At 35.4% G+C, this 22,011-nt stretch overlaps 1 protein-coding gene across 7 annotated transcripts in view; it reads left to right on the forward strand.

The window, feature by feature from the left end:
• Positions 1-22,011, forward strand: part of SNTG1 (syntrophin gamma 1) — an 894,682-nt gene that overhangs the window by 749,604 nt on the left and 123,067 nt on the right. For all 7 annotated transcript variants that reach the window (XM_081070081.1, XM_081070082.1, XM_081070080.1 and 4 more), the window contains 2 exons: positions 4,590-4,706; positions 5,849-5,920. In XM_081070081.1, coding sequence (XP_080926207.1) covers positions 4,590-4,706; positions 5,849-5,920 — 189 coding nt within the window. The remainder of the gene's footprint in view (positions 1-4,589; positions 4,707-5,848; positions 5,921-22,011) is intronic.

The raw sequence follows: 22,011 nt of genomic DNA on the forward strand, positions 1-22,011 counted from the left end.
CTTTTATTACAGTATATATTTCAGTTCTGGATGTTTTTTGAGTGGTTGCCCTTAAGTTTATGTAAAAGAAAGTTTGATATTTAGAGTATTCCATTTTCTTCAGCACGCTTACTTTCTCTATTCCCATATTCCAGTTCAGGCCTTTACTCTCCCCCTTTTTATGTTTTGGTTGCCACAAATTGTTCCTGTTGATGGTGGTCAAATAGACTCCTTTAGTATTTCTTGTAGTGCAGGTCGTGTATTAGAAAATTTCCTCAGCTTTTCGATGTCTGGAAAGGTCTTTATTCCTCCTTCATATCTAAAGGAGATCTTTGCTGTATATATTATTCTTGGCTCATAATTTCTTTCTTTGAACAGTTTGAATATTTGGTTCCATTCTCTCCTAGCTTGTAGAGTTTCTGCTGAAAAATCTGATGATAATCTAATGGGCTTTCCTTTGTAAGTTACCGTCTTCTTTTCCCTGGCTGCCTTAAGGATTCTTTCTTTGTCATTGATTTTAGACAGCTTCAATACAATGTGCCTTGGTGAAGGCCTGTTGGGATTGAAGTAATTAGGTGTTCTATTTGCTTCTTGGATTCGAGGATCCAGTTCTTTCCACAAGTTTGGGAAGATCTCATCGACGATTTGTTTGAATATATTCTCTGTTTTCTTCCCTGTTTCTTCTCCTTCTGGTATGCCCATTATTCTTATATTGCTCTTTCTTATGGAATCAGAAAGTTCTTGTAGAGTTCTTTCATTTCTTTTAAATCTCAAGTCTCTTTCTTCTTCCATCTGTGTAAATACCAGGTTCCTATCTTCGATGTCACTGATTCTTTCCTCCATCTGGTCAACTCTTCTACCTAAGCTGGATATTTTATTGTGAATTTCTTCTACTGAGTTCTTAATCTCCAGAAGTTCTATTTGGTTCTTTTTCAAAATTTGAATCTCTTTTGTAAAATGCTCATAGTGTTCTTTGATTGTGTTTCTGAGTTCATTAAACTGCCTTTCTGTGTTTTCTTGCATCCCATTCAGTTTTCAGTACTGCAATCTTGAATTCTCTGTCATTTAAATCACATATTTCTGTATCTCTAAGTTCATTTTCTGTAGAATTTTCACTTTCTTTCCGAGCTATCTTGTTGCCTTGGTTATTCATGGCAATCACTGATTTAGTATTTCTCTTCCTAGACATCTACAGGAGTGGCTTCTGCAACAGGTTGATAGGTATGCAAAGAGCTTTTGAAGTTCCAAAGCTCTTTGTGCACCAGATTCAGAGCCCGTATGTTTCAGCAGTTCTGTTTAGTCTTGCAGGGATTCGCCCAAATAGGTGGGGCCAGGGGCAGGGTGAATTGTGAGAGGTGGCCCAGAGCAATAGTGGCGACCACCGCCACAGCCAGTCCTGCTTCCAGAGCTCCCTCCCCTTTGCCGGAACTAGTTGAGCTGCGAATCTGTGTCTGCGGTCCATAGTTCTCAGAGCAGCAAATATTCTGTCCTTTGATGTGACACTGCTACTTTATCGCTTCTAGCACCGGGCAGTGGTGGCGGGGCGAGTTCTGTGAGGGTAGGGAGGGGGCGGCTAGTCTCTGTGCCTAAGGCTTCCATTCTCTGCTTAGCAGTGAGGGCTTAATCCACTGATTTCAGCCCTCTTTTCTCAGTCTTTGCTGCCGTGAGCGTTGGGTTCAGCCCTGTGGGCCGTAAGCGGAGCCCTAGCAGTCGAATTCCTTCCCTCTACCACAGCTGCTGTAGTTCCAGGAGCAGTGAGCCCTGAGCACTGCTCTAGGTCTGCTTCCTGCGCCAGTGCGGTCCGTCTCCGCACTTCTACTCTCCCTCCTCCCCTGCTCGCGCGATTCACCCACCTGGAGGTGAATTCAGTAGTGGGCCTTTTAGTCTTGCCTGTCTGCTGTGCAGGGAGTCCTTTGTGGAGTTATTGTTGTCCGATTCATTGTAAATTCCAGGGGAGCGCTACAGAGGGTCACTTCACGCCACCATTTTTTCCCGGATCGTCGAGCTCTTTGTATATTTTGGATAAAAGTCCTTTATCAGATAATGTGTTTTGCAAATATTTTCTCACAAATTGGTGACTTAACTTCCCATTCTACTGATATTGTCTCTTGCAGAGCATGGTTTTGTTTGTTTGTTTGTTTTTTAACTTTTAATGCAGTCTAGCTTAGCAATGATTTCTTCCATAGCTCATGCCTTAGGTGTTGCATGCAAAATATGAACATATCCAAAAAAATCTGGATGTTCTCCTATGCTGTCTTCTGGAAGTTTTATATTTGGGAATTTATATTTAGGACTGTGATCCATTTTGAGTTTGTTTTTATGAAGCGTGTAAGGTCTATGTCCAGATTTTTCCTTTCTTTTTGCCTTTCTTTTTTTTAGAAGGGGAATGTCCAGTTTTTCCACCACCTTTTGTTGAAAAGGGTGTCTTTTTTTGCATTGTGTTGCCTTTGCTCCTTTGTTAAAGATCCATTGACTATATTTGTGTAGATCTATTTCTGGTCTCTCTACTCTGTAACATTAACCCATTTGTCAGTTTTTTCACCAATACCACACTGCCTTGTTTAATGTACCTTTACAATAAGATTTGAAGTAAAGTAGTGTAAGTCCTCCAAATTTGTTCATCTTCATTACTGTATTGGCTATTCTGGATCTTTTTGCCTCTCCATATAAATTTTAGAATCATTTTGTGGATATCCACAAAATGACTTGCTGAGATTTTGATTGTGATTGTCAATGTTTAATAATAATAATTTTCATATATACATCCCTAGGTTTCAGAAGGTCATATAGTAATGAAGTTACTCTTTTAAAAGAATAATGAAGTTACTTTTTTTAAAAAGATGATATCTAATTAAATATCTACATGGCCATATAAGCAATACAAAATAATAAATTGTTATAGCTGGTTTTTATTATATTATTGTTAACCAATGAAGTTCTGAATAGCTCCCATGTATTATATATTTCAAAGTGGATATAGAGACTACATAGTATAATTAAAAGAATAAGGGACCTTGGTTCAAATTCCAATTCTAACATATCAAGTTTCATTCTCTTGTCAGGATAATTTATTTAAATCACAATTCCTTAATTTACTAAAGAAAGGTCTTTATTTCTTAGAGGCTTATTATCGAACTCTGATAATGAGATAATGGACAATACAGTTATTTTGGAGAGTAATTATAATATGGTGGAAATAAAATGAGGCTGAAATCAAACAAATATATTAATTCCAATTCTACATTTCAAATTTTTCATTGTTTTTAATAAGCTATCACCACAGTGATGCTGCATAACGACCCAAAAAAGTAGGTGTAGCACAGCAATAAGTATTTATTTCTCTCTGCAAGTGAATTGGTTGTTTGACATTAGCCACTAGGTTATAATTGGCTGGGTTTTGGTACAGGAGATTGTTTGGGCTCTGTAGTCTGCTCCATATGCTAGTGTCTTGGGCATGCTTTTTTCATAATAATAACAGAAGCACAAAGTATAAGTTCAACTTGTATATGTGCATTAGTATTCTATTCATCATAAAAAAGTGAAAGTTTACTGTTTCCTGAAAGTAAGACCTAGCCAGACAATCAACTCTAATCATCTTTTGGAGCTAAAATTAATATAAGACCCAGTATTATATTATGTTATATTATATTACATTACATTACATTACATTACATTATATTATATTATATTACCCAGTCTTATATTATAGTAAAATAAAACTAGGTCTTATATTAATTTTTGCTCCAAAAGATGCATTAGAGCTGATTGTCCAGCTAGGTTTTGTTTTCGCAGAAACACGGTAGGAGCAGGAAAAAACATTTTGCCAACCATAAAATCAAAGTCACACGATATAGGAAATAATACCACACAGATTGTGGTCAAAGATACATGCAATGACATATGAATATGTTTTCAGATATTTAATACTCATTTAATAAATGTTTTTGTACATTTTTTTTTATTTTTAAAGTAGTCAAATGATGGCTAGAGGAGTAGTTCATCTTATGATTTTCTTTTGGAAATTGTTCCACCTAAATTAAGAGCTAGAAGAAAAGAGTTGATGTCGCTGCCACTTTATAGATGAATAGTGCTTAATAAATCTATATTCCTCTGAGATCAGTGACTAAAAACAAGAAAGGTTATCATCCCACCCTGTCAGCCACAGGAGAGATGTGGTGCACCACACTAGTAGAAATCACATCGGGTTTCTCTCTTTGACTTATTTCCTTTGTCTATTTGAATATTTTATCCTGGAAGCACATTCCCAGATAGTAAAATGTGACTAATTGGGGAAATGATGGTATAAGTCAATGTATTATATTACAAAAAATATTTTCATAGTATGAATGGTTGAGAATGGGATTTATAATTTATGCCAAGATGAATTACATGAACAAATAAAAACTAAATAAGTGCTGGTGGAAACATATTGTAAACTCTTATGAGTGGTTCACATTCACTTATTGAAGGTGAATCTGGTTAATGTACTTGTTTGCATCAATTAATTTGATAATTTTATGAGAATTAAAATAGTACAAGATATGAAAAAATTCACATAATACACTGATATGAGATTTATTTGGCAGTAATTATATTCAATTTCCTTGCAGATAGTCTACATGGGCTGGTGTGAAGCACGGGAACAGGACCCCCTTCAAGAATGTGTGTACTTTCCAACATTTCTAGCCTTGAGGGGCTCATGTCTTCATAAGTTTCTGGCACCTCCAGTAAGTATTTTTGTCCAACATTTTTTATTTTTCCCATATTATCACAACAGAGTGATATCAACTTAACAATAGCAGATAACATATTACCAGTATATTTAGAACATAAAATACAGGAAAAATATAGAACACAGTCCAAATGTTTCTGAATATATTTAGCTAAAGATATATGTTCTGGCATTAAACATTTCTTTATAACCCCAGAAAAATCTAGAAGTCCTTTCTGTTTAGACATTTATAATAGTCAAAATAAGCTTATGTGGCATGTCTATCTAAATCAAATCAATACTATTTTTGATATCCTATATTCTAGTTTTTAGGCTTTACATTAAATATGTATGGGTATCTGTTGTATGTAAAGTCCTGCCTTTGAAACATGTACTTTACACAACAGTAGATTCTCAATAAATATTTGTTGAATATAAATATCAAAAGCTATATCACTCACTTGCACATGTAATAATGCATAGGGTCTTGGAATTATCAAGTCTGGCTTGCTGCTATTTTTGAATGTCTATGTCATAAAGTTCAGAACACCAAGGAAGTAGGAAAAAAACATTTGTATTTATACGTTTTACTATATTACTACTATGAATACATTCTATCACCGGACAGAGGATATATATTTCAAACTGAAGTAAATGAAACAACTTTATTGTAGTGTTTGATGCCTTCACAGTGTTATAAAGTGCTCACAACTTGATATGACTTCCTAATATAAAATGGCTTTTTTAAAAAAAAGTTAAAGCCTGTGTTGCTATCTAGTATTTATATATGTGTGTGTGTGTGTGTGTGTATACATATATATAAAGGTAAACTGAAAAATATGTATGAAATATAAATACTTAGTATTTATTTTAGAGAATACACACATTATTTAAAATGTATAAAAAAATCAGGCAAATGAAGATTGTTGCATGTTACATAAAAATTTGCTGAAGGAGAAAGAGAAAGAGGTGATCAAGCTTAGAAAAAAGGAAACCAAAACATTATACGTGGATCTTTATGAGAGTAACTTCACAATTGAGAAATTATATAGCACATATGTGAGGGATTCACTTATACACCATATTATATAAATAATATAAAGGGATTAGAGCTATCTTTCTAAAACAAATTGCATATTAATTTATCATCTTTTCAAGGTGACAACATGGGACTGGACCCGAGCAGAAAAAACATTTTCAGTTTACGAGATTATGTGCAAGATTCTCAAGGTATGATCAATACGTAGTAAAAGTTTAGTGTATTTTTCTCAACAAAGAGTGGTTCTGGGCTTGTAAGTAGCTCATGACAATAAATGATGCATGAATATAAAAGAAAATACAAGATAAATACAGAGAAAAGAAATACATACCCTGGGGTGTCAAAAAAAATGTGTACACATGGCTTCATCTTTTGTTATCTGTATGTATTTTGATACAGTTTTTTTATTTTCTTAAAATGTGTATATATATTTTTTGGCTATATATATGACATATATCATTACCTCAAAAGTGTTCATAATTTTTATCCCCTATAGAATAATCCTAGATTAAAGCTGATATTTAAAACAGCATAAGAGCTAAGTAAAAATATACTTTATTGCTTGTTCATCGCTGTGCATGGTTTTAGTTCTATTGTGAGACTAACTATGGAAGAACAACTCTGATATACTTGAGTTTATTGTTAGTAAAGATGGCTCTGGCACCTACAAAAAGATGTACCAACATCTGAAGTAAAGGAGATCATACTCAATTCTAGTTTTTTGAAATAACTACAAAAAAATGGCTAATGAGATAGCTTCCTAGTTGAATTTTTTAAGCAAAAGCCCCAGCGGAATTAAAGAAAAAGAAAAAAAGACAGGTAAAAAGGAAGAAAGGAAGGGAGGAAGAAAGGAAGGAAGGAAGGGAAGTAGGAAGGATACTAGGAAGGAAGGAAGGAGGGAGTAATGATAGAAGGAAGGAAGGAAGGAAGGAAGGAAGGAAGGAAGGAAGGAAGGAAGGAAGGAAGGAAGGAAGGAAGGAAGGAAGGAAAATAAAAAAAAGACAAAGAAAGAAACCCAGAAACTAACTACCTTAACAAATTAGTTTTATTTGTCCATTCCTTATTTATACATTAATATGACATTTTTTATACATCAGTATAATTTTCTTGGTCAGCATGCATTTTTATATTTTTATTTAGACTTAGATTATTTCCTGTTGTCCAAGTAGCTAAGTAGTCATTATAACCTCTTCTTTAAAAAATAAAATGAAATAGAGCTGTCTGAACATTTAAAAACCTTATGGTTTATTATACTTGAAATAAGAACAATTTTAAAGGAGACAATATGAATTATATCTGGTTCCATATAAATACTCATTATTTTATTTCTCTTTTCTTAAAAAAAGTATGTTTTGCAAAGTTAGGATTATGTTGTTTGTAATTTAATTTTTTATATAAAAATAAGTGTCTTGAATTTTTCATGTCAACTAATATTCTTTCAAAAATACTATGATATTTTTTGGTAGATTTCATTTATCACATCATTTGGTCATATTTATTTAGCTAAATCCTATCCTTCATTTTACCATTTATATACTTTTCCATTTATCAGACATATTACAACAAACGTTCTTTGACTTATTTAATAGATAATTGTTGAGTACTTGTTATATACCAGATAATACTGTGATATGGCTGGGGAAAAGGCAGGAAAAAAATCTCTGCTTTCATTGAGCTTACCTTTTATAAGGATCACACAGATGTTAAGTAAATATAAAGGGACACAAACTGTAATTGAAAAATAAAAACATATTAAAAATATTTGTTAAGTATCCTATATATATCAAGGACTCTAGTATGTATTAGAGGTTCAATACAACTGTATAGGAAGGATGAGCTGACAAAAAGCCTAGCTGACTGAAAAAATTAGGAAAGTTATAGAATGCTTTAAATAAACTTGAAATCTAAATGATTATTGAAGGACTCAACAGGTGAAGCTTTGTTTTAGTAGGGCTTGGAGTTTTATGAATAAGAAAAAGAGCACTCAGGGCATAGGAAGTAATGTGTAAACTTTTCTAGGTGTACAAAGGAATGTACATTTTAAACGACTAAAAAACATTCAGCATGGCTGTACTTTACTTAGGTATAAAGTTTGTGTTAGTGTTTGTGTGTATGTGGCGGGGGAGAAGCTGTTAAAAGACAATAATAAGGAACATGTATCTTATTTGAAGAATAAAGGGGAGCCACTGAAGGATTTCAAGCATGAGACGTGACAGTTCACCTTTTTAAAAAAGACTTCTAGCTCCGATGTGAGATGGGATTGGAGGTGTGGGGAAGAGGTGTTCCAGGTGCTGCTTCAAAGATCCTGGTCAGAGATGATGTGTTCCAAACAAAGGTATGGTGGTGGGCTGGAGAAGAGAGGCGTAGAAGAGAGGGTAGAAGAGATGGACTTAAGCAAAAGAGTACATAAAGACCTATGGTTCGTCATTATACTCATATCTACAGAGATCCACCCTAAGACACTGCTTTTGTTTATCTGACTTTTTTGATTACCTGAGTTTCAATTCTAATACAGAAGTGTAGCAGACTGTAGCTGGAAAAAGACACACCATATTTTGTACTGTAGGCTTCAAGAAAGTTTTTAAAGCTTCTCCCATTTTCTCAAAATTAACATATACTTCTCATCTCACTTTTAGGTGATGATCCTATTTCTGACTTACAAAGTCTCTTGGCCTTGCAAATATCCCCTGTAGCCCTATCCTCATAGATGACCCTATACTCTTATCTACGACCAGCTATTCTCTGTGTAATAGATCTTGTCCACTCCGGCATACTAGGGACACCAGTATTTCTATCCTGATAACACCCAATGCGTATTTCCTGCCCAGACCTTGTCCCTGAATTCTAAGTACTCAACAGTGTACACACCTGTGTACTGATGTGTCTAAGAGAAATCTCCAATGTTAAATGTCTCAAATTTATGATTGGGCAATTGGAGAGAAGCATGAAACTACATGGGGAATAGAGAAAAAAGAAACATAAACTAAAATTCTATTATTTCAGAAAGTAGAATGAGGGATGGTCAACAGATATTTTATATAAATGGTCAAAGTCAATATTCTAGAAAATGAAGTGATACTACACTTAGTCTCAGAATTGGATATACCATACCATTAGAGGCCCTTGGGTACTCATCAACAAGGATGTGTCCAGATATTGAGTAACTTATCTATTCAATTTTGGAGCCACATTAATTTTAAAAAGATATGCAAATGTAGAAATATAAAATTAGTCTTGAGACTGAATGTTTAAAATGAGAAAAAAAGCGCAATACAGAATAATTTTAAAGTTGACAAATACCATAAAATTGGTGTATTTATAAAAAAAAAGTCATAATGTTTTAAAATAATTGTCTAACACATTTCTTTAGTATTTTTACCCCTATATTCTTGGGGGACTGTATTCTTTGATCATCTCTTCAAATATAAACAAATGTAATATTAATGTCTCTAGGAAAGAAAAGTGTACTCTGGTGATTTGTTCTTATCTAACTTGTTACCAATATCACCTCCCTCCCACAGAAAACTCAACATCCTGAGCTTGGATACAGTTCCTCTTATATCCTGGTTTTCATTCTACATCTGGGTTTAAGAGAGCAATTTCAATGGTCAGATTCTTTCTAGTGAGAGAAAGATAGGACTAATCTGTATGATGTAAAAACCAAGGTATAGTAATTGTCCTTTCAACAGATTATACATGTGGAAACACAGAAGAGGAGGGAATGGAATATCAGACTTCATTTAGAATAGTTAAATTGTATGTTCTTCTTTATAAAAATACACCTCTTAATATCACTTGGCTAGCACAGCCTGCAAAAGTGTAGGAACATTTGGTTTTGTAGATATTTAAAGCCTGCCTCCTTTCAGACCCAGCATTATATTGAGCAGCAACAAATCTTTTAAAAAGACCATCTTTCTTTTTAAATTTTTAGAACAGTTTTTCAGACTAACATATGTATTAAGTTTAAATTCTTGATAAAATATACATAGTGATCAATGTAGTGATTTCTTCTAAAATTATTTTCAGAAAAAAATATCAACATATCATGTTTTGCTGGGCTGAGTAAGGAGGGCTTTCGGGTGTCTACTGGTGGATGGGGAAAAAGAGAGAGCAATTGATCAACTATTGTTATGGAGAATGAGAAATGGGAGCCTAATTTCTCATCTTCCTAGATGAAAGTTGCAAATATGGAAGGAAAAAGGGCTAGAATAAACCCTATCATGTGGATTAGAATTAGAAATATTGGTATACAATTAGTTTTCTATACAAATATATTATACATAATAATATATTTATATATAGAGAGAGTTGACTATATAAATATAGATATGTTTACACACATTTATACAAAGTTTGTATATTTACATATGTGTGCACATTTAGGCTGCCCCCGGAGAGTACCTGTGATCACAAGAGACCCCAAACAAGCACACCTAGCACTCAGCTATCACTTTCTTAATACCATTCTTCACTACAAAGAGCTAAAATTCTGTAGAAAAAAAAAAATGTTTGCTGGACTGCAGCATGACAAGTAAAATATAAGGTTAAATCATTTTACTGTTCCACAAAATAAGGAAGTGCTCAAAGAATAGTGGAGACCTGTCAAAAGATACAGCTTCAAGGGCATCCACAGGCAGTTATAGAACAAATTGATATTCAACATTTTTTTTAAAAAAAGTGATAGTAATGGATTACAATCCAGTGAATAAAATAGGAAACCTTGAATTTATCTTTATAAAAATAAATACATTGAAATATTAATGAGGAGTGGAAAACTCATATAGCTTCAAAGTACATCCTTGCAAAGTACTTATAATTACATTTTTTGTAAAAGAATAACAGGCTCAAGAATGACAGCACAGACTTAACAAGTTGATCAAAGTGAACATTTGATTAATGAGACAGATCAAAAGCATGTATGTCTGATAGGATGATAGTAGAATATAATTATTAAAAAATATATGGTATGTGACATTCCTGCTAAAGCCGTATAATAAAATAAATCTAACCATGAGGAAACATCCAATGAAATCTAATGTCATAATGGGAAAATCCAAAGTAATCTAATCTAAAGTAGTGTGATGCAATCTAATCTAGTCTAAACATGAGGAAAAGTCAGACAAATCCAAGTGAGGCACAATTTACAAAATAGCTGGACTGTAGTCTTCAATAAGGTCAAGGTCACTAGAGTTAAGGAAAGATCAAAGTACTGTTCCCATTAAAGGCAATAAAAGAGACATGACAACTTTCATGGAACACGTGATTCTGAACTGGTGAATCATGAGTGGAGTTTAAGGAGTAGAGAGGACAGCAATATACAATGTCAAATTTCTTGTTTTAAAATTCATAGACACAGACAACAGTTTAGTGGTTACCAGAGGGTAAGGGGGGGGGGTGGTCATAGATGAGGGTAAAGAGGGTCAAATATATGGTGATGGAGGGAAAACTGACTCTGGGTAGTGAACTCACAAAGTGATTTATAGATGATGTAATACAGAATTGTATACCTGAAATCTATGTAACTTTACTAACAATTGTCACCCCAATAAATTTTAATTAAAAAAAATTAAATCAAACAAACAAAAATTCCTTCCTTTGATGGTTGTATCATAGTTAAGTAGGTAAACATATCGTAATGTTTTTGTTTGCAAATCTACACACAAAATTATGGGTTGGAAGTGATGAGGAATCACATTGGCAATTATCAAACTGTTCCAGAAATAAATTTTTGTAATTAAAATGAAAATTTTCTTTGTCTGACTGTAATAAAAATCATTGCATTTCAGAACTTGCTCAATAAAGAGAACTGTAAAACATACAAGAGAAAATAATCCTGTCTCATGTAGGGTAAATGTAACGAATCATGCCTAAAGGCAACCAGGCTACTAATGAACATTCTAAGACAGCATTGATTAAAATTTTGCCCAAGTACAGAATAACTGAAAATAATTCTTAAAATGAATGGAATTGGGAAAGTGGTAAATGGAAAAAAATAACTTTGTCAAATTAAAATAATGGAATAATCCCATCTTAAGTAAATAAATATTTGTCTTATTGACCTATTTATGCTTTTGAAAGGTCAAAGGTATCATAGTTTAATATTATTTTACTACTTGTTTTCAGATTGGAGATTTCTAATCATTTTTGCTTGTCCTAATGTAATGGCACACATTTCACTATCATTCTTATAATTTTACTTTAAGTGATACCATTTGCATTGTATTTTCTGTCAGATCTGAACAAAGCAGGAATTTATCAAATATTTTAAATAGTTGTGCAAGATTTTGTAACATATCCAATGATTCCTAAATTTTTCTGTCATTTTTTGTTATAATATTTACAGCCTTACAATATTTTTGTGAAGCTTCCACAGCAACTCAAGATCCTTACTGAAACTAAACAAGTATATCTTGACAATGAGATGTGTTATAAAAAGACTGAGTCCCCTTTTTGACTAAGACCTTAATACACAAAAGATTTCCAATCTTGTTTCCTAAATAAACCAAAACCGTAGCTCTGTCTTTGTTGATATCTAATTATTGATGGGGCATTCCTTCCCTATCTAAGTGGATCTATGAGTAATATGTTTATAAATTATTACCACTTCATGAGGCAGAAATCTATTAGCCTTCAATCTGAGTTAGAAGACTAAACTTCTGAAAATAAACACTGTGGAACATTTCTGTTTTAAATCTTAATATTTTGATTTACTTTGATAATTTTAATAAAATATGACAGTATACCTTCCTTACATATTCCAAAAGAAATTTATGATATTCATAAAATAAAAATAAATTGAAAACTTTTAAAGTAAAATAAATGGTGACTTCTATATATTTTATGAGGTCTGACAAGTAGGTTCGTAACAAGTTTGCAAACACCCTTCCTACTCACCTGATCTTGTCCCCAATGATTTCTTTCTTTACCTGAAGATAAAAGAAATATTGAAAGGAAGACATTTTGATGACATTTAGGACATCAAAGGTAATCCAATGACAACTCTGATGGCAATTTCAGAAAAAGAGTTCTAAAATTGCTTTGAATGATGTACCAGGCAGTGGTGTCAGTACATAGATTTCCAAGGGGAGTATTTCAAAGGTGACTATAGTGATATTCAGCAATGAGGTAGGTAGTAGTTTTTCTAGGATGAGGTCATGAACTTAATTGTCTGACCTCATGTCGTCTATAATAATTTTCTAGTTACTAATATTTTGTGTGGGTAGTTACAAAATATTCTCCATGTAAGGATAAAGTTTGAAAATTGGTTTTATCACCTGAACCAATTTGTGTCAACTTCAAGGATTCACCTTTTAAGAAGGGAATTGTTTGCGAACTTCTATTTAGTTAAAATTCCTTCAGGTCTATTTTATGTTTTTCTATAGTATTTTTAGAAATATTTAATGCAACCATTAAAAATTGGGACATATATCTCAGCTGTGGCGGTCTACCCCTGGAGGAGTGAGGGTCCCAGCTCCATACCAGGATCCCCGGCCTAGGGTTCAACTGCTGGGGAGAGAATTCCCACAAATTCTGGCTGTGAAAACCAGCAGAGATTGTGGCTAAGTGAGATAAAGGGCAGCAGCAGTCCCAGGTGCTCCTCTTAAAGGGTCCATGCATGGACTCACTCACTGATGGACTCACTCACTCTGAGCTCCAGGGCTGGAGCAACAGCTCAAAAGGCACCAGGGACACACAGGGAGAAACTGAAATTTCTGGCTTTAGAGCGAAGGCTAGAGGTGCAGCTTTCTCCCTCACTGAGCACCTGGAAGAAGCAATTATTTCTTTGTTAAGCCCTCTACCTCCCAAAGTGCAGCTTGAAGACAGCCACCATATCTGAGTCTCCATCAACCTGACTAACGCTATTTGATCCCCCACCCTGGTGATTTCCTGAGGCTCAACCCACCAAATTTGCAGACCCACCTAAACCACTTCTAGTAGCTTGTCTGTACAAACCAACTATTTTGGCTCATGCTGTGGACTTTACTGAATCTTTCAAATGTTCATAAAACCCAAACAAGCAGCAGCTGACTTCCATGGCTCCCATACCTTTGGCTGAGCAGCTCTAAGACCGGTACTATTGACAACCAGCTTCAGTTCATGGATTAGCCTCTCAAGGCAACCCCAAGACCAGCCTGAGTAGTTGTTATCTGCAGATTGCTTTGTGGCTCATGCCTGGTGGCTCCCAGGCAGGGCACAAACTGCTGTTGAATTTGTCTGGGTTGAGGTACCTCCCAGGAGGCACAAGAGCTGTCATACATGGTGGAAAGCTTTGGACCTAGCTGGAGCATATCCAGGCCACTTCTAAGGATGACATACCAAAAGGCCAGAAAAGGCAGGCATCAGAGCCCTGCTAAAGTGAATCCTGCTCTATTGAGTCAGCCCCTACACAAAACCTCCTCCACTGTAGTCATGGCCCCTCCTCATAATCAGCCTGAGAGTCAATTTTTCCCATTGATGTGCTAAAAGGCTCAACTACAACAGGAATGCACACACAGTCCACACAAGGGACTCACCTGGGACACCTGCCTCAGGTGATCAGTGAGACTGTACCACTGGGCTCCACAGAACACTTACTGTATAAAGACACTCTACTAAGACCAGGAGGCATAGCAGCTCTACCTCATACATAGAAACAAACACAATGAGGCTACCAAAATAAGGATATGAAGAAACATGTCCCAAATGAAAGAAGAGAATAAAGCTCCAGGAAAAAAGATCTCAACAAAATGGACTCAATGAATTCATGAACTTCAACACAGAGGTAGGAAAAAATAAAAATGGAGATAGAAAACAAAAAATAATCAGTCAGAAATGAAGACTACAATAACTGAAATGAAGAATCAATTAGAGGGAATCAAAAGTAGATTAGATGAAGCAGAGGATTGAATCAGCAATTTAAAACATAAGGTAGAAGAAAACACCCAAACAGAACAGGAAAAAGAAGCAAGAATTTTTAAAAACCTGAGGATAGTTTAAGGGGCCTCTGGGACAAAATCAAATGTACCAATATTCACATCATGGAGTACCTGAAAGAGAAGAGAGAGAGCAAGGAAATGAAAATCTATTTGAAGACACAATGACAGAAAACTTCCCTAACCTGACAAAGGAAAGAGCTATATAAGCCTAGGAAGCACAGAGATTCCCAAACAAGATGAACCCAAAAAGGCCCACACCAAATTAAAGACAAAAACAGAATCGTAAAAACAATAAGAGAAAAGCAGTTGGTTAATTATAATATAAGGTAGCCCCCATAAGACTGTCAGCTGATTGTTCAACAGAAACTTTCCACTCCAGAAGGACTTGTCAGGAAATATTCAAAGAGATGAAAAGCAAGGACCTACAATGATGATTACTCTACCCAGCAAAACTATCATTTAGAATTAAAAGACAGATAAAGATCTTTCCAGATTAGTAAAAGCTAAAGAAGTTTGTCACCATCAAAACAATATTGCACGGAATCTTTGAGGGACTTCTTTAAGATGAAAACGAGGAAGATAAAAATATGTATAATAAAATAACTAAAAAAAATTTTAGACACAGCTTTAATACATGATATAATTAAAACTGAACTCAATTATAATATTTTTTATTATTATTTTTTAATTTACTGGGGTGACAATTGTTAATGAAATTACATAATTTCAGATGTACAATTCTGTATTACATCATCTATAAATAACACTGTGTGTTCACCACTCAGAGACAGTTCTCCTTCCATCACCATATATTTGATTCCCCTTATCCTATCTCCCACCCCCCAACCCCCTTACACTCTGGTAACGACTAAACTATTGTCTGTTTCTATGAGTTCTTGTTTCTCATTTGTTTGTCTTGTTCTTTTGTTGTTTTTGGTTTATATACCACATATCAGTGAAATCATAGGGTTCTCTGCTTTTTTTGTCTGACTTGTTTCACTTAGCATTATACTCTCAAGACCCATCCATGTTGTCACAAATGTTCCTATATCATCTTTCCTTAATGCCGAATAGTATTCCATTGTGTATATATACCACAACTTCTTTATCCATTCATCTATCGAAGAACATTTTGGTTGTTTCCATGTCTTGGCCACTGTAAATAAAGCTGCAATGAACATTGGAGCACACATGTCTTTATGTATAAATCATTTCAAATTTTTTGGGTAGATACCCAGGAGAGGGATTGCTGGGACATATGGTAATTCTATTTGTAATTTCTGAGGAACCTCCACACTGCCTTCCATAGAGGCTGCACCAGTCTGCATTCCCACCAACAGTGCATGAGGGTTCCTTTTTCTCCAACACTTGTTACTATTTGTCTTGTTGATGAAAGCCATTTTGACTGGGGTGAGGTGATATCTCATTGTGGTTTTCATTTGCATTTCTCTGATGATTAGTGATGTTGAGCATTTTTTCATATGTCTATTTGCCATTTGTATGTCCTCTTTCTCTTTGGAGAAATGTCTCTTCAACTCCTCTCTCCATTTTTCAATTGGGTTGTTTGTTTTTTTGTTGTTGAGTTTCATGAGTTCCTTGTATATTTTCGATATTAGACCCTTATTGGAGAAACTGTTTGCAAAAATCTTCTCCCATTCAGTCGGTTGCCTCTTTATTTTGTCGATGCTTTATTTTGCTCTGCAGAAACTTTTAATGTTCATATAGTCCCATTTGTTTATTTTAGCTTTTACTTCCATTGCCTTTGGAGTCAAATTCATAAAATGCTCTTTGAACCCAAGGTCCATAAGTTTAGTACCTATGTTTTCTTCTACGCAGTTTATTGTGTCAGGTCTTTTGCATAAGTCTTTGATCAATTTTGAATTAATTTTGGTACATGGTGACAGATAACAGTCTAGTTTCATTCTTTTGCACGTGGCTATCCAATTCTCCAAGCACCATTTATTGAAGAGGCTGTCTTTCCTCCATTGTATGTTTTTAGCATCCTTGTCAAAAATTATCTGTCCACATTAATGTGGTTTTATTTCTGGATTCTCAATTCTATTCCATTGGTCTATGTGTCTGTTTTTTTGCCAATACCATACTGTTTTGATTATTGTAGCTCTGAGTACAAGCTAAAGTCAGGCAGTGTGATACCTGCAGCATTGTTCGTTTTTCTTAAGATTGCATTGGCTATTTGGGGTCTTTTGTGGTTCCAAACAAATCTGATGATTTTTTGTTCTATTTCTTGAAAAAATGCTAGGGGGATTTTGATGGGGATTGCATTAAATCTGTATATTGCTTTGGGTAATATGGCCATTTCAACTATGTTGATTCTTCCAATCCATGAGCATGGAAGGTCTTTCCATTTCTTTGTGTCTTCTTCAATTTCTTTCAAAAATGTCTTATAGTTTTCAGCATATAAATCCTTCACATCCTTGGCTAAGTTTATTCCTAGGTATTTTATTCTTTTTGCTGCAATTGCAAAGGGAATTGTTTTTTCTATTTCTTTTTCTGAGATTTCATTGTTGGTATATAGGAATGCAATGGACTTTTGTACGTTGATTTTGTAGCCAGCAACTTTACTGTATCCGTTGATTGTTTCTAACAGCTTCTCGGTGGAGTCCTTAGGGTTTTCTATATATAGCATCAAGTCATCTGCAAAGAGTGATATTTTAACTTCTTCCTTACCAATTTGGATGCCTTTTATTTCTTTCTCTTGCCTGATGGCTCTGGCAAGGACTTCCAACACTATGTTGAAAAGCAGAGGTGATAGGGGACAAACTTGTCGTGTTCCTGAACGTAGAGCAAAGAGCTTCAGTTTTTCACCATTAATTATTAGATTAGCTGAAGGCTAGTCATAAATGGCCTTTATTATGTTAAGGTATTGTCCTTTTATACCTATTTTATTAAGTGTTTAATCATAAATAGATGTTGTACCTTGTCAAATGCTTTTTCTGCATCAATTGATATAATAATTATTTTTGTCCTTTATTTTGTTTATGTGATGTATAACATTGATGGATTTGCGGATGTTGAACGATCCTTGTTCCGCTGAGATGAACCCTACTTGGTCATGATGAATAATCTTTTTAATGCATTGTTGTATTCGATTTGCTAGAATTTTCTTTAGGATTTTTGCATCAGTATTCATCAGAGATATAGGTCTGTAGTTTTGTGTGTGTGTGTGTGTGTGTGTGTTGTTTTTACCAAGTTTTGGTATCAGGGTAATGTTGGCCTCATAAAATGCGTTAGGGAGTACTGACTCTTCTTCCATTTTTTGGAAGAGTTTGAGCGGGATTTGTATTAGATCCTGTTTGAAGGTATGGTAGAATTCACTAGTGAAGGCATCTAGTCCCGGACTTTAGTTTTTGGGAAGGCTTTGGATGACTGATTCAATTTCTTTACTGGTGATCCGTCTGTTTAGATTTATCAGTTCTTCATGGTTCAGCCTTGGAAGGCTATATGTTTCTAAGAACTTGTCCATTTCTTCTGGGATACTGAATTTGGTGGCATATAGTCCTTCATAGTATTCTTGCATGATCCTTTGTATTTCTGTGGTGTCCATGATAACTTCCCCTATTTCATTTCTGATTTTGTTAATTAGTGTCTTCTCTCTTTTTATCTTAGTGAGTCTAGCCAAGGGTTTCTCGATTACATTATTTTTTTCAAAAAAACAGCTCTTTGTCACATTAATTTTTTCTATTGTCTTTTTGTTCTCTATTTCATTTAGTTCTGCTTTGATTATTGTTGTCTCCTTTCTTCTGCTACCTTGGGTTTCACTTGTTCTTCTTTCTCTAGTCCTGTAAAGTGTAACATGAGGTTATTTATTTAGAATTTTTCTTGCTTCTTGAGATAGACCTGTAATGATACAAATTTCCCTCTTAAAACTGCTTTCGCTGCATCCCAAAAATTTTGGTAGGATGTATTTTCATTGTCATTTGTTTCTATACATCTTTTGATCTCTCCTCTAATTTCTTCTTTGACCCAGTCATTCTTTAAAAGTATGTTGTTTAATCTCCATGTATTTGTGTTTTTTTCTGCTTTTCTTTTGCAGTTGATATCCAATTTCAAAGCCTTGTGATCAGAGAATATGCTTGGTATGATTTCAATCTTCTTAAATTTCCTGAGGCTCATTGTATATCCCAACATGTGGTCTATCCTTGAGAATGTTCCATGTACACTGGAAAAGAATATATAGTCTGATGTTTCAGGATGAAGTGTTCTATATATGTCAATGATGTCCATTTCATCTAATGTGTCATTTATTGCTGCTATTTCGTTATTTATCTTCTGTTTGCATGATCTATCCATAGCTGTCAATGATGTATTGAAGTCCCCAAGTATAATTGTGTTTTGCTCAATTTCTCCCTTTAGTTCTGTTAGTAGTTACTTGGTATATTTTGGTGCTCCCTGATTGGGGGCATAAATATTGATGATTATTATGTGTTCTTGTTGAATAGTCCCCTTTACCATTATGAAATGTTCATCTTTGTCTCTTGTTATATTTTTCACCCTGAAGGCTGTTTCATCTGATATCATTATGGCTACACTTGATTTTCTCTGGGTACCATTTGCTTGGAGTGTCAATTTCCACCCATTCACTTTGAGTACATGCTTGTCCTTGTAGCTGAGATGTGTCTCTTGGAGACTGCATATGGTTGGATTTAGTTTTTTGATCCAATCTGCTACTCTGTGCCTTTTTATTGGTGAGTTCAGTCCATTTACATTTAGGGTGATTATTGATACGTGAGGATTTCCTGTCATTCTACATTTAGTTTTCTGGTAAGGCTGTGTCTCCATTGTTTCTTTGCCTTTTTGTTGTTTTCTTTTATTTCTGTGTGTTGATATTCTATGATGTTTCCCTCTGTTTCTTCTTTTATTACAGTATATATTTTATTTCTCGATTTTTTTTTTTTTTAGTGGTTACCCTTAAGATTATGTAAAACAAAGTTTGATATTTAGAGTATTCCATTTTCTTCAGCACACTTACTTTCTCCATTCCCATATTCCGGTTCAGCCCTTTACTCTCCCAGTTTATGTTTCAGTTGCCACAAATTGTCCCTGTTGATGGTGGTCGAATAGCCTCCTTTAGTATTTCTTGTAGTTCAGGTTGTGTATTACAAAATTCCCTCAGCTTCTGAATGTCTGGAAAGGTCTTTATTCCCTCTGCATATCTAAAGGATATCTTTACTGGATATAGTATTCTTGGCTCATGATTTCTCTGTTTCAATAGTTTGAATATTTGGTTCCAGTCCCTCCTGGCTTGTAGAGTTTCTGCTGAAACGTCTGATGATAATCTAATGGGCTTTCCTTTGTAAGTTACCGTCTTTTTTCCCTGGCTGCCTTGAGGATTCTTTCTTTGGTGTTAATTTCTTTGGCACATTCTCTCAATACAATGTGCCTTGGAGAAGGCCTGTTCAGATTGAGGTAATGAGGTGTTCTATTTGCTTCTTGGATTTAGGATCCAGTACTGTCCACAAATTTGGGAAGTTCTCAATAACAATTTCTTTTAATATGTTCTCGGTTCTCTTCTCTCTTTCTTCTCCTTCTGGTATGCCCATTAGTCTAATATTGCTTTTTCTGATAGAGTCAGAAAGTTCTTGTAGAGTTCTTTCATTTCTCTTAAGTCTCAAGTCTTTTTCTTCTTCCATTTGTGTAATTTCCAGGTTTCTATCTTCGATGTCACTGATTCTTTCCTCAATCTGGTCAACTCTACTACCTAAGCTGGTTATTTCATTGTTAATTTCTTCTATTGAGTTCTAATCTCCAGAAATTCCATTTGGTTCGTTTTTAAAATTTCAATCTCTTTCATAAAATGCTCATGTTGTCCTTTGATTGCATCTCTGTGTTCATTAAATTGCCTTTCTGTGTTTTCTTGCATGTCGTTGAATTTTTCAGAACTGCAATCTTGAATTCTCTATCATTTAAGTCATATATTTCCATATCTTTAAGTTCCTTTTCTGGAGACTTTCACTTTCTTTCTGAGCTGTCTTGTTGCCTTGGTTATTCATGGCAATTACTGATTCATTATTATCTTCATAGACATCTACAGGAGTGGCTTCTGCAACAGGTTGTTAGGAAGAGGTCTTTCTTTTGTTTTTCAGTGCTTGTTGGTAGTATGTTTTATTTTCTCTCCGACTGCAACCTTTTTTTTTTTCTCTCTCTCTCACAGTAGTGCTATATTTTCACTGCACTATTCTAGTTTCTCACACAATGGGGGGATTCCCTGGTAGACGGGCCTCTCCTTTGTTAACAGTTCACATGGGTCATAGGGCGCCACATCCCTGTGGGAGTGCAGATAGCTTTTGAAGTTCCAAAGCTCCTTCTGCACCTGATTCAGAGCCCGTATGTTTCATCAGTTCTGTTTCCTCCTGCAGGGATCCACACAGATAGGTGGTGCCAGGGCCTGGGTGAGTTGTGAGAGTTGGCCCAGGGTAATGGGGGCAACCACCACCACAGCTGGTCCTGGTTCCACAGCTTCCTCCCCTTTGCCGGAACTAGTTGGGCTGTGAGTCTGTGTCTGCTGTCCACAGTTCTCAGAACAGCAAAAATCCTGTCCTTTTGATCTGACACTGCTACTTTATCGCTTCTAGCACCAGGCAGTTGGGAGTGGGGCGAGCTCTGGGAAGGTAGGGAGGGGGCGGCTAGTCTCAGTGCCTAAGTGTTCTGTTCTTTGCTCGGCAGTGAGGGCTTAAACCACCGTTTTTAGCTTTCTACCCTCAGTCTTTTCTCCAAGGTCTCTGCCGTGAGCGTTGAGGTCAGCTGTGTTATTGCTGCCCCCTCAGCCCTGTGGCCTGTAAGCGCAGCCCTAGCAGTCCGAGTTCTTCCCTCTCCCACAGCTGCGGTAGTTCCAGGAAGTAGCGAGCTCAGAGCACTGAGCTAGGTATGCGTCCTGCGCCCCCGTGGCTCCGTCCCCGCACTTCTCCCTTCCCTCCTCTCCCGCTTGCATGATTCGCCCACCTGGAGGTGAATTCAGTAGTGGGCCTCTTCGTCTTGCCTGTCTGCTGTGCGGGGAGTCCTTTGTGGAGTTATTGTTGTCCGATTAGTTGTAAATTCCAGGGGAGCTTTACAGAGGCTCACCTCAGGCAGCCATTTTGATCTAAAATTCAATTATAATAATATTTTAAAGTAAAACATTCCCTCTAAATAAAATCATGTCTTTTAGATGGAAAAAAATGGTGATAACTGCGTATCTGTAAACAACTACTTTAAAGGTAAATGTGTTAAATGCTACAGTCAAAAGATAGGGTGGCTGGATGTATAAGAAAACAAGACCCTTAGATATGCTGCCTAAAAGAGACTCACTGCAGATCGAAAGACACACTGAAAGTAAAGGATGGGAAGAAGATATTTCATGAAAATGGAAA

The sequence above is a fragment of the Rhinolophus hipposideros genome, assembly GCF_964194185.1.
Source record: "Rhinolophus hipposideros genome assembly, chromosome: 13".
In the NCBI taxonomy this organism is placed as follows: domain Eukaryota; kingdom Metazoa; phylum Chordata; class Mammalia; order Chiroptera; family Rhinolophidae; genus Rhinolophus; species Rhinolophus hipposideros.